General features: G+C 49.9%; 1 protein-coding gene across 4 annotated transcripts in view; it reads right to left on the bottom strand.

The window, feature by feature from the left end:
* The window catches only part of LOC103545353 (uncharacterized), a 33,274-nt gene extending 20,087 nt beyond the window's left edge, over positions 1-13,187 (bottom strand). The window contains exons 1-4 of one of the 4 annotated variants that reach the window (XR_011535933.1): positions 11,332-13,187; positions 7,404-7,697; positions 6,539-6,678; positions 78-6,325 (exon numbers count right to left, since the gene is read on the bottom strand). Coding sequence is in view for 2 of the 4 variants with exons in the window: in XM_070604388.1 (XP_070460489.1) it covers positions 6,041-6,325; positions 6,539-6,678; positions 7,404-7,563; positions 11,332-11,490 (744 nt within the window). In the remaining 2 variants the exon portion in view is untranslated. Of the gene's footprint in view, positions 1-77; positions 6,326-6,538; positions 6,679-7,403; positions 7,698-11,331 lie in introns of those variants that run through there. The other 3 variants (XM_070604388.1, XM_070604391.1, XM_070604389.1) reach the window with 3 other exon arrangements.
* Positions 13,188-13,692: the final 505 nt, after the last annotated feature.

Consider the following 13,692-nt stretch of genomic DNA (forward strand, 5'->3'; position numbering starts at 1 on the left):
TGATGATGCACATGGCACAGCCGCAGCTCCCTTGACCTGAGGGTGTTGACTGCGAAGAAAACAATCGACAAGTGGAATCTTCTGAAACAAGTGAATTTTATTGGGAGAACACAAGGGTTCTTTAAAATGCAAGAAACAGAAGCAGCAAACACATTGTAAAGACACAGCAATGAGGATAGCAGAAAAGTATCACACCGAGTTGGTATGGCCAGGGAACTCAGTCACACAGTAAACAGAGGGTGAGGGAAGGTCTCCGAGAAAAGGCTCCTACTGGAAAGGCTACTCAGCCTGAGACCTCGGCGGTCACCCTGTAGAATACACGGACAGGACAGACACATCTGGACACGTCTCCACATGTACAGTATTTCAAAAGATTTCTTGAGTAAGCACAAAAGCACACGTTGTAAACAAGGAAAACAACCCAAAGTCCAACCTAATGCCAAAGTCACAGTACCCCGACATCAATTTCTGGTCACATGACAAGTAGCTGATGTCACAGGCCCCATCTCTGAGTCGAAGTCCTTCAGGTGAAGTTCATGGGTTCTGGAGAACCGCTGTGAGTCTAGGAAAGTCAACACCCTGTGGACTAAAAGTTATCCTTACACACGGCCAATGCTAAGGCTCCATATAAGTGGAAAGTCCAAGGCCCAAAAGAATCCACACGCAGTCAACGCCGTTACCCCTTTAACCATGGAGAAGCAGTCTTCCCTTCAGTCCTAAAGCTAAAGACATTTGAGAGGGAGCGCTCATCTGTAGTCAGGGGAGGGCCTTTAATATTATTTTCTGAAACCACTTTCTTGAGGGATGAAGGAAAGAATGACCCAAAAGAGCTGTACATATTTAATGTATATGATTTAAAGACTGTGGAAATAGGTAGACATCTGTGAACCATTACCAAAACCTGTGCCATAAACAGACCCATCCCCTCCAAAGTTTCCTTCCACCCTCTAATAATAATAATAATAATAATTACCATTATTATTATTTTGTGTAATAAGAAGACAACATAGAATGGACACACGTAGCAAATCTTTCAGTACCCAGCCCATCTCTCCTGGGCTCTGGAGAAGTGGCCCAGCTGCGTGGTCCCCGGCTTTAACCATATTTCACACACGGCAGCTCAGCAACGCCCCCACGACAACAGTCCCCCAGTTGATCCGAGAGCTGGCTCGACCACGGGCCTTTCGGCACTCTGGAAGGCCGCTGTGTCTGACTGCTGGGGGACACTGAGAAAGGCAGTGACTCCCCCCAGGATTCACTGCACAGCGCCCACGGCTGTTCTCTGAAGTGGAGAAGCAGCAGCACGCTAGGTCTGCGCATGAAGAAGGAGAGGCAAGGGAAGCTCAGAAGGCCAAGGCAAATATCAACGTGGAGCTGGCCTGACCGGCCACCCTCGGGAATCCACACACTGTGCTCCTGGAGTCAGCACGATGGACTGAGAGGGCAAACTCGAATCCCGCGGGGTCTAGAGGAGATCATTCAAATGGTACGGGAGTGCCCACATTTGCACATTCTTTCCACCCTTTTGAGAGGACAGCACACGAACTAGCCATAAAACAGGATCAGAGTCCTCTCCTCCTACCAAGTGTCATGTCACCTCTTGTGTGTCACAACACACAGAGATCAACCCTCTGACTTCACCTGCAGACAAACTCAGTTCGCTGGGAAAACGGAAAATGACAGTTGTCACCACAATAAACATCTTAACTGGACAAGGGAGCCATATTATCTCATATCACGTCCATCAGTGTCCACTGTGACCTTCTGGCCCACGGATAAGATGACCCAAAGGTAGTGCGGGAGAATGTATGTAGGGGACACGAGACACAGCCCTGAACCCACGATGCCCATCACAGCTGTCACACCAAAGTCCCTTTTCCTTCACACTCTCAATTTTTCATTCTACTCTCACAGTGTGCTTATATCTCCACTCGGCACTTATGTGCCCGCCTCAGACTTCAGCAATGGAGAGAAATCAACAGCGAAATATAGGAAAACCAGAGGAGGCGTCCTCTTCTCAAACTGCAACTGTCCACATCCGCTTGCCCCTCCATAGCTGCAGCATCCAACACTGTGCCGACGCCCCTCACCGTTGTGGACAGCACCCACTTCCCTGAGAGTGCACACAAGGTCCCCTCAAGGCAACATCACCACCCCTGTGAGAGGACCAGAAGGGCAGAGGGGCAGACCACCAAGCAGCAAAACCTTCTCACAGAAACAGGGGAAGGGACAGCCAGAGCCACTGACTACATGCTGTCCTATTCAGCAATGAAGAATAGGTGGGCAAAATCCTCCAGCCTGGAGAGCTCACCAGGCACATTCCTGGATATCCAGGCTCATCTGCGCACATCCATGAGGATCTAAATGTCCACGGCCTCATCTACTGTTCATGGACAGGGCCCAGTGACTCTCCTCTTCCTACCAATGTGCAGAGTGTACTCAGCGGAAGAGTGCCGACAGCTCACATGCAAACGCTTGGCTAAAGCTCCAGCCCAACTCCCATCCAGAAATTCAGCATCCCTAATGACTCCTAAGATGCCATCGCCCTGCATGGTGGACGACATTCTGTTCAGCACCTTCATGTCAGAGCACGCAAGCCTGACGGCGGGCCACGGCCAATTTCTCCCCAGGGACCCAGAATTTCCCACACCCCACATTCGGCCATTGCCGGCATGCGCTTTTTGAGGGACTTGAAAAAGGCAACTGAGTCATGTGATGGTGGAAGGAAGAAGTGTCTGCGTGGTCTGTGGAAATATCACAGCAGCAACAGCAGCTCGCTTTCATCATTCTCTCCATGGGGACACAACTCATCAACAGCACGAAAGAGTGACTGGGCACCTCTACCAAGAGCGATTATTCACCAGAGACAACCATCTGAGTCCTCTCCTCCTACCAAGTGTCATGTCACCTGCTGTGTGTCACAACACACAGAGATCAACCCTCTGACTCCACCTGCAGACAAACACTCAGTTCCCTGGGAAAATGGAAAGTAAAACCCTGTTGGCAGAATAAACGTCTTAACTTGACAAGGGAGCCATATTTTCTCACAGCATGTCCATCAGTGTCCACTGTGACCTCCTGTCCCACCGCTATGCTGACCCTAAGGTGGTGTGGGAGAAGGCACATAGGGGACACGAGACACAGCCCTGCGCCCACCATGCCCTTCACGACTGTCGCACCAAAGTCCCTTGTCCTCCACACTCTCAAGTTTTCCTCCTACCCTCAGAGTGTCGTCATATCTCCGCTAGGTACTTCTGTGCCAGCCCCAGACTTCACCAATGCGGAGAAATCAAAAGCCTGAAATAGGAAACACAGAGGGGGTCTCCTCTCCTCTAATTGCGACTGTCCTCACCCTCTTGCCCCTCCATAGCTGCAGCACCCAACCCTGTGCCGACGCCCCTCACCGTTGTGGACAGCACCCACTTCCCTGAGAGTGCACACAACGTCCCCTCGAGGCAACATCACCACCCCTGTGAGAAGACCAAAGGGGCAGAGGGGCTGACCACCAAGCAGCAACACCTTCTCACAGAAACAGGGGAAGGGACAGCCAGAGCCACTGACTACATGCTGTCCTATTCAGCAATGAAGAATAGGAGGGCAAAATCCTCCAGCCTGGAGAGCTCGCCAGGCACGTTCCTGGACATCCAGCCTTATCGGCACACACCCATGAGGATCTAAATGTCCACGGCCTCATCTACTGTTCATGGACAGGGCCCAGTGACTCTCCTCTTCCTACCAATGTGCAGAGTGTACTCAGCGGAAGAGTGCCGACAGCTCACATGGTAACGCTTGGCTAAAGCTCCAGCCCAACTCCCATCCAGAAATTCAGCATCCCTAATGACTCCTAAGATGCCATCGCCCTGCATGGTGGACGACATTCTGTTCAGCACCTTCATGTCAGAGCACGCAAGCCTGACGGCGGGCCATGGCCAATTTCTCCCCAGGGACCCAGAATTTCCCACACCCCACATTCGGCCATTGCCATCATGCGCTTTTTGGGCGACTTGAAAAAGGCAACTGAGTCATGTGATGGTGGAAGGAAGAAGTGTCAGCGTGGTTTGTGGAAATATCACAGCAGCAACAGCAGCTCGCTTTCATCATTCTCTCCATGGGGACACAGCTCATCAACAATACGAAAGAGTGACTGGGCACCTCAACCAAGAGCGATTATTCCCCGGAGACAGCAGCAGTTCTCTCTCAGAAGACTCCCTCATGTTAATGTACTACACAACAACGTAGGAGGGCAAAGAGCCAATGTTCCTCGAGCCATTATTCACAGGCTAAGTCAGTGCACAGAATCAGGCAGAAACAGCAAAGCATTCCTCAGCAGCAAAGTCCAAAATACTCCTATTGCACAAGTCAGCAACAGTCCCCATCGTCAAAATTTCATCTTGGCCAGAGGGCCGTATGTTCTCATGTCACACTCAACCATCTGCATTGTTATCTTTTATCCTCCAGCCATGCTGATCCCTGGTAGTGCCATGGATGGGCCAGCGGGCAGGAGGCACTCTGGAACATACAAAGGCCAACACGCCTTTGACACTGAGGGCGCATACCCTCCTCTCTGCTCTGTCCTCCTGCTCTGAGAGCAGCTCTACAGAGGACACTCTGTCCAGCCCCCTTCCCAGCTCTAGGCTTCAAGCCCCGGAAGCAAGGAGTTAGTCCTTCCATCTTTCCTGATCACAGAACCCCCTTCCCCACCAGAGCCTCCAACCTCCATCATTCTTCTCCTCAAGAGAACAGACAATCAGAAGTGGCTGGAGAACCAGTCATGAAATCTCTTTAGTTCAAGAAGTGTTCCCCCATGTAAACTGCTTCAGCCACAATGGAAAACAGTATGCAAGTTCCTCAAGAAGTAAAAGGAGAGCCACCCCATGATCCGGCAATCCCAGCCCTGGGTGTACAGCCAATGGAAACGAAATCACTGTCTCAAAGCCGTGTCTGCACCCCGGTGTTCAATGGCGCACTCTTCACAACAGCCGACACACGGAACAGGCTCAGTGTCCATCAACAGATCAGTGGGTAAAGAAAATGTGGTACATACATACAATGGAATACTATTCCGCCATAGACATTTTGCACAGAACAGGGAACCAGTATAACAAGGAATACACTCCATTTCAGGAGCCTACCCTTAAGGGGTCCAATATAATCCCTTCTCTTTCCAACCCCCACAGCAACAAGAGGAATGAAAAAATACATATGGCAAACGCGACTTTGACATGGAATACTTCACACCAAAAGCTACAGCACATTAACACTCCCAGGAGTGAGCAGACATTCATGAGTACATGTCTCACTGGGTGAGTGACATGGCTCGCCTCAGAACGAACTCCTGGGAGAGAACCCGATCAGCTTCTCTTTCCCTGAGAGTCTTGATTTTGAGAATGTCATCAATTAGAGTCACTCTTTTGGAATCCTCAAAGCCGTCACTTGTTTTCAAGTGCCAATACTCAGCAGATTGACCCTGAAACCATTCATCTAGGTCTTTCGCACCCCTCCCGCCATGAAGGGACCTCAAATGAATGTCCTGGGCAGCGGGCCCTAGTGTATGTGGAAGGGGAAGAAGGCATCGCAGTTACGGTTAAGTTTCACAAGTTGAGTTTTTGACTAGCAACCAGGCCAGTGATGGTCACTGTCATGTCACTTGGTGAAGGAACATGGGCTTGAGCACAGGTATTTCTAAGTATCTCAGGTCTCAGGTTTTCACTGGGCAGACAACATAATGACCCCTATCTTCTGCAAATCTTATGTGATCCAACCAATCAGAAGGATCAACAATGACTTTGAAGTGTCAGTGGGCTGCATAAAGGCAACATACTTTAGTCTCTACTCACAAAGAAATGTGGATTGTTTTCACCCTTGGTGAGTGAACTTCAGCTTCTGTGATGCGACCTTCTGGATGAAACCTGTGCCAATAAAGCAATAGAGGAACCGGGAACCAGAGCCATCCATGAGACTAAAGGGCAGAAGCGTCTTGGAACGCACCTTACCTAGTGCAGATTTGTATCAAGAACTCCCTCCCAATTACCCAAACTCTTCACTTAAGTTTCAACAAATTAACCACCCCCCAGAAAACAAGTGACTTTATACAGACAGGGAACAGAGGAGATCTTGGTGGCACTGCCAGTGAACAAGAAGCCTCCAGCCTGAACTTGGTGCTGAGCCACATCAGCTTTGACGAAAGGTGTCCATGTTCGCCGGAAAGACTGCAGCTCAGAGAAGGCAAAGTCCGAATTGCCCGGCTTTCCCCTGGCATCACAGGAGAAGTAGAGAAGTTGGTTTCTAGAGAGATTGAAGGAATCGCTGAGGAAATTTGCTGGTCCTGTGAAAGGAAACAAAACATTTCGTTGAAATGACGCCTAGGGTCTCAAGAACTGAAGTGGAAGCGGGGGCTCACAGGGAGGGAGAGGACCTCAACCAAGCCACAAGGGTCTGCTCTAATCTACGGATTCTGGAAGTGCTCAGCTACTTCCTTCAGGACCCGCTGCATGCCGAGCACTTACAAGGATCATCACACTTGATTCTCACAACATACCTGATAGCAAGGTGTGCTCCCCATCTCCATCTGTGGAAACTCAAGCTCAAAGATGAGAGCTAGAAAGGGCCAAGGGTCTTTCTCACTCAGATACCAGAAATCTATTGTCCACGAAACACAACGTCTGGTCGCAGCAACATCTGCTAGGCAACAAAGTGGCCAACAACGTACGGAGGGGTAAGCGCGTGAGCAAGTACGGACCTATTCATTACTTCAATTGCTAGACTATGCCTGCAGGACCACTGCTACGTAAATGCTCACCCACCCACAACCGGGGTAGACTGGCAGATTGCCATTGTCTGGCACCCACTTGGTGGACGGGTCTCACCTTCTCCCCCGTTTCCCACTTAGACCCGGTCTTAAATCACATCCAAATCCACGATCTCACACCCGAGATAAAAAGCACATGAGCAATCTCCCACAATCTTTGGATTCCTGAAGGTTGTGTTTGACCGTCCCATCTAGTCCATCCTGCTTCTGCCTGGTCTGGCAAAGGTTTTCCAAAGGATAAGACAGATCAAAACCTTGACGTGAAAATGTCAACATCGGTTCTTTTTGAAATCTGACAGTCTAATAAAGTCAAGGTGTCTGTAACAGTGGCACCCACAGGAAACAGAGGAACACCAATAGGGACTGGAAAAAGACGCCACTGACTAGCCCAGAAATTGGCGGTAGACCTAGCATCTCTGACATGGGGTTCATAAGCAGTGCCCAGGGAGTGCCCCCGACGTTCCCGGAAATTCCCCTCTTAGACACTCAGGGAAGGGATTTCCACACCATCTGAAATAGCGCTACAGCTAACAGGAGATCAGTGCTACCCTCCCCCCAACACCTGTGGCCTCCCATCACACGAGATGGCACTTACTTGTCTGCCTGCTCTTGACTGTTGGTTCCAGTTCCACTCTCTTCTCCGTACAGGCCCACAGGATGACCTGGACTGGACTTTGCCACCACAGGTCCTGAAGGGGATGGTGATGGTAGAAATCTGCAAGGAGACTTGACTTTGGGTGGACAGCCCAGCACAACTGCAGGAAAAACAGTTTACTTGCCAACTCATATAAGTCAAGCGGCTCAGGCGAACTGGTTCTTTCCCTTATCCTGAGAAATTTCTGAAAATGGTCGGTGAGGCCAGAGGACCCACTCACGCACCTTGTGTGAGCTAGGCCAAAAGAGTGAAAGACACTGTGAGACAGGCGCTCCATGAGTCAAACCACAAGATAAGACCACTGCTTTAGAGGCCTCATTGCCCCTTCAAGTGAACCAGGGTTCATCCCGCTTTACTCAAACACGGATGGGATTCACTCAACATTATGTTGACAGGTGTGACCAGTGACTGGCTAGAAGGCGGGGGGGGGGGGGGGGGCCGGGGTCTCCCAACTCCATTTTTTCTGTTCAGTAATAAGGGAACTGACTCACACATAAAAGGATGGTAACAAACCTTTGGAATGTGTGCCTGCTCTCACTGTGTTCCCAATTACTGACACTTACATGCCACGTAAGATTACAGGTAACAATTCATTCACATGGGTTCTGTCTTCTACTTAATAGACCATGAGATGCACATTAGACAACTGGGTCGTTATATTAGTCTCAGTAATTGGTAAAAGATTAAGTTCAAAGACTGCTAAAACTAGGCATGAGCTAACTGAATCCAGAACAATTTCATGAAGAATTTCATATAGTACATAACGTTACTACCATCCGATATCGAACATAGGTCTTTGAGGACAAAACAACGGAAACAACCGGACATCTGGAAATACACAGATTGGGGAATTTGCTCTTAATTTGCAATACGTCCTACTGTACTATGGGCAATGGGCACGGATTAAAAGCACCTTCATTCCACACGTAGGTATTGATCCAGGTCTGGGGCTCTGCCTGAAAAGGCAGGACTCACCGGCGAGGTGAGTGAGTGTCCCAATTCCGGAAATTGGTATTCCTGCCAGTACCAACTGCGCAGATAAAGGAAGACCAGCAATACAACCAGTAAAGCAAATACCAGCAATACATCTGTCCCATTTCTAAATGTGATCAAGGTGGATTTAGAGAACACCAATGCCCCACCAATATTCAAGTCATTAAATCATCTCTACATGAGCTAACATACATAATTCAAGTCAGTATCAAGAATCAACCTGCAAGAAGGCTCATAAGCCAACTCAACCATCACCATTATGTAGAGGAAGTAGTTGTTTTCCTTGACAATTCTGAGGTTACTGTCAGGCGATAGTGTCCTCAGGATTTTGAGGAAAACAACAATGTTCCTTTAATTTAATTCTCCCCTTGAATACACAGTGGATGTCGCAGGACGGAGGCATGAGGATAAACACACGGGCACTGTCGATTTCTTAACCCGACATTGTAACACTTTGAGCCACTAAGGCACAGTCAGCACTTGTGTGCAAAGAGGCAAGGACAGCACCCTTTGACGTGGGGGTGGGGCAATGGTACTTGCAGTCTGGCCCAGGACCTCAAACAGATGGGATAGCAGTGGTCCTGGGGCAGACCGGTCAGGACATGAATTGGCCTATCCTGCTTTTCTGTACATAGAAACTACACAAAACGTTTCTTCTCTGGGACAACACCAGGGAAGGAGGAACCAGGCCAACACTTAAAGAAATGACAACGGAATAAATGCACAATTATTGCCCTCCAGTAATAGACATAAGCATGCCCGATGACCTGCAAGGGCCATTCCCTCTTAACAGCACTCATTCTGGAGGTGAATTTCCATCTCTGTAAGTGGAAAATGCCCCACGATTTTAACAGGAAATGCATGAAAGGACTCAGGACAGAACCCAATCGAATAACGCGACACGCAACACACAATGATTGCTGGAAATGAAATCCCCGAAGAACCCAAATGACTTCCAGTGTTGACCAGTGAGGCGCACTTCCGGGAATTCAGTGTCGTAAAACAGCACCGCTCAGCCAGATCGACAACGTGTGAATTTTTAACATTGAAAACAAACCTTTCTTAATTTTTATTAGAGCTATGAAATAAGAAACGTAAAAGCTAAAATTTCAAAACTTTAATGGTATGAAAAACCCTTAACAGTAAATAAAATGCAAGATTAGGCTAGCAGACCGCTTGAAGCCGCTAAGTGTCGTAAAGCAAAACGCACAGACACAATTAGGACCATCTTGTCCTCATTTGTCAATCGAAGGTGACATGAAAAACTTTAACACAAAGCTTACGAAAAGGATCAGGACGTATCTTTAACAGAATAAAATGACCCCAAATGCCATTGTTCCGTAAAACACAATCCCACCCCGGGCCAGGGACGCACGTCAACATACGGTTAAGAGCATTCGCTGTCGTAAAACAACAAGGACTCAGCCAACTGAAAGTTCGGCCCTGTACGTGGAGAGGACCTCAGAACGTTGAGTTTTTAAGAAAAGTTAGGAAGACGGAGAAACACCAGAATAGAACAATATAAATCAGGTCAAACACGCAATTACATTATAAACTTATGACACTCTATCAGAGGGTACATTCCAGCTCTGTAAATTAAAATTTCCCCGAAACCATTTAAAGGACGTTTATGGGGAGGGCCAGGACCTCCTCATTAAACGCATGAGGAAGGACATGCAAAATTCAGTGCCCAGCAGGGTCCAGTCCTGGCTGACAAGGGTGGCTAAGGGGCCTTCACACAGACTGGAACACTTCTGGTGCTCAGCCGCACAAATCACTTCCCAAAGGGCACACGGAAGAGACTATCGTTTGAAGAATGCTTAGGAAACCCAGCTGAAATCCACATTAAACACATGCAAATGGCCACAAAATCACGAGGAAGACAAAAACACCGCGCGCTACGGACGGATGAGATTACAGAATGAAACCAGCAATAGAAGCCCCGGGGCCGTGATGCCCCTCAGGGACTCGAAGCAACAAGGGCTCGCCCATCACACCGCTGGGTTTCACACTGGAAAAGCGTAGGGAACACTACAGTTTGCATGCAAACACACTGACAGCGTCTGGGCCACTCTCCACTCAGCGCGATGACATTAGGTTCAGAAGGGCTTTGCAGAAATACGTAAAACAGCGTGCAGTGCTGACTGAAGGGGACTCGCGGGGTCAGGGAACAAGCCAAGCCTGAGCTGAGCAGGCCGGCTGTTCACTCTTTCCCCCGACGTTATCAGGGTGTCGTTCTTTTTCAGCCGCACGGGAAGAAGAGCATCCCGAAATGGGAGCAACCAATGAAAGGAAACGCGCACTCACGCTGGGCAGGGAAACCCAAGTCTGCGCTCGCAGGCGGCCATGGGCCACCAGCTGTCACCCTCGCACACACGCTCCCTGAGCGCGTCACCTCCCTCTGTCCGAGTCGAAAATCACCGAAATCCCGACCCTGACGAAAGGGCTCACGGAAACGGACAGGACCCAGATTTCCACAAACACCCGGGGCCAGCCTCCAGCCCGCGACACTGGACAACCAAAGGCCACACCCGCTCCCTGGCCGCCAACGGCCACGGCCCGTCCTGGACCCACGGCCACTCGGCCCTCCGCCCCAGCCCCTTCCTCCTCTCCAAGCTGCAGACACCTCCAGTCCTGAAGACCACCAACAGGGGGGTCAAGGCCCACACCGCCACGAGCAGACGAGGTGAGCCTTCCATCAGGTTGTGCCGCAAGCTCCACCGGGGGCCCGGACGCCGCTAAGGGGCCTTCTCTGCCCTCCACCCAAAAGCCCGCCCCGGGCACACTGCCTGTCAGAGGAGCTGAGCACACACCGTCCCCCCGCTTCCCTCCAATCACCCTACAGACAGCCAAGTAGGAAGTCAAGGGAACTTACACTTTGGGGACAGCAGGAGACGGAGCCGCCATGTTCCCCCATCCCGGAGGGGAACGGTCCACGGAAGCCGCGCTGCACAATCCACGTTTTAAAGAGCCCGGTCAAGCGTTTCGCTTCCCTGGACAGCGTTCCTTTGGCCCCGCCTTCCCACGTCGTCATTGGCGGGTCTGCGACGATTGACAGCGAGACTGGCCACTCGCTCCAGCTCCAAGAGCGCAAACCCCGCTCATGTCCCAAGGCTCTGCTTATTGACTGAAATCTTTGCTCTTCTTGTTCTTTCTTTCTTCTTCTATGTCCATCCCTCAACGCCTAGCTCTGCTTCGAGGCTTTTCACGTATCTTTTCCTTAGTTTCCTGTCTTCTCAGACTTTGGAAATCTTGATCACTCAGGCTCTTCAAGCCTAGCTCCGTGCCATCCTCTTCCAGGAAGCCTTCCATGCTTCACTCCTCCCATCCCCAGAGGTCGATGTGAGTTTCCCTTTGCTCTTCGACATGGACATGAAGAAACCTCCGAGCGGCGATTCAGGGGAATCCTGCCATCTCTGGGATCACGGAGTACTTGCTGGGCACAGTGTGAAGGACCCCAAGTTGGCACTCGCAATCTTGGCAAGACGGTTACTGTTGCACACGTTTGGGAAGAGCAGGCAAAAACCAGCAACAGAGTGACTCATAGCAGCCTCCCAGGATTGGTCCCATCAGTGAATTCAAACAACTCCCAACCACCCCTTTCAGGATTTTCATATCCTTTCCTACCTTTCTACCTCTGGAACTCTTGCCCACTCGCCAAGGCCCAGGCATAAGGCACTACCTCTCTGAGTCCCCCTCTGGTTTCACGTTCCCACTCCCAACCCCAAGCACAGTTCTTTCTTCTGTCGCTGTAGGATGAAAGTTAAGGGCACTTCATTTCTCTGCTGCCAGGTCACTAAGCTTCCTGATTATGAAGGTGAGAGTGGAAACCCCTTTCTTTTCAGGAGGCCATCTGCTGAGGAATTTTTGCAGCTGCTCAATTTGTGAGTTGTACAAGAAGGAGGCTGCGGCTCCCCTGCGACTGACTACCTTCAGTGATCAGCTCAGCTACACTCTCCCATGCTGTGTGGACCGCATAGCCATGGGCTTGTGCTACACTCAGAGGGGACAGTGACCCTGGCAAGGACACTCTAATGATGGCACTGTCCTGACCACAGGAGAGATCGTTTTTGCAGGTTTAGGGAGCCACGCTTCATATTTGAACAGTGTTATGCATAGTTTATGATGTTGCCCTACCCACTGTGGTGGTTAATTTTATGTGCCACCCTGAGTGGCCAAGGATGCCCAGATCAATCATTATTTCTGCTTGTGTCTCTGAGGGTGTTTCTGGAGGAGATTGGCATTTGAGTTGGTGGACGCAGTAAGGAAGATCGCCCTCCCCAGTGTGGATGGGCATTATCCAATTCATTGAGGCCTGAATAGAACAAAAGGTGGAAGAAGGAAGACTTGTCCCCCTTTTTCCCTCCTCACTGCTTGAGGCAGAACATCTCATCTCATCTTCTCCTGCCCTTGCTCTGGAATTGACACCATCAGCGCCCCGTGGTGTTCTGGCCTTCAGACTGGGACTAAATGACACCACCAGCTTTCCATGGTGTCCAGCTCACACACCTGAGACTGTGGGATATCTCAGCCTTCAAAAATGCATGACCAGGGGACGGCCCTGTTGCCGAGTGGTGGAGTTCGCACGGTCCAGTTCGGTGCCCCAGAGTTTCACCAGTTTGCATCCTGGGTGCCAACATGGCACTGCTGGTCAAGCCATGCTGAGGCAGCATCCCACATAGCGCAACCAAAGGCACTCACAACTAGAATATGCAACTATATACTGGGGGGCTTTGGGGAGAAGAAGAAGAGAAAAAACAAAAAGATTTGCAACAGATGTTAGGTCAGGTGCCAATCTTTAAAAAAAGAAATAATGCATGACCACATTCCTCATAAGTAATCTCCTTTCATATAACATATCGTACTGGTAATATACCTTGAATATCGCACCAGCTGCAACTGTTAGAGATGGCTTCCTAGCCCTCCAATAGAACTGTGAGAAATGGCAAAATCAAATAAATTAAAATTATTTCCAAAGTATGGATGGGGACATTACACATCAGATGGCCAGATATTTGGGAGGGCTCAAAACACAGCCATTGGCCCAGATGGGGGTCTTGCCCACTAGAGTCTGGCTGGTCTTTTGCAAGCCCAGAGAAAGCTGATAGATGAACTACTCCAGAGCTGCGTTTGTGGGGTTGGACTTTGACAACATTCCAGAGGGCAGGAGAGCTGTGGCAGGCTTTGTCAGCAAACAGTGAAGCCGTGATCTGGGACCTTTAGCCACATGGGGAGG

Source organism: Equus przewalskii, chromosome X, assembly GCF_037783145.1.
Source record: "Equus przewalskii isolate Varuska chromosome X, EquPr2, whole genome shotgun sequence".
In the NCBI taxonomy this organism is placed as follows: Eukaryota; Metazoa; Chordata; class Mammalia; order Perissodactyla; family Equidae; genus Equus; species Equus przewalskii.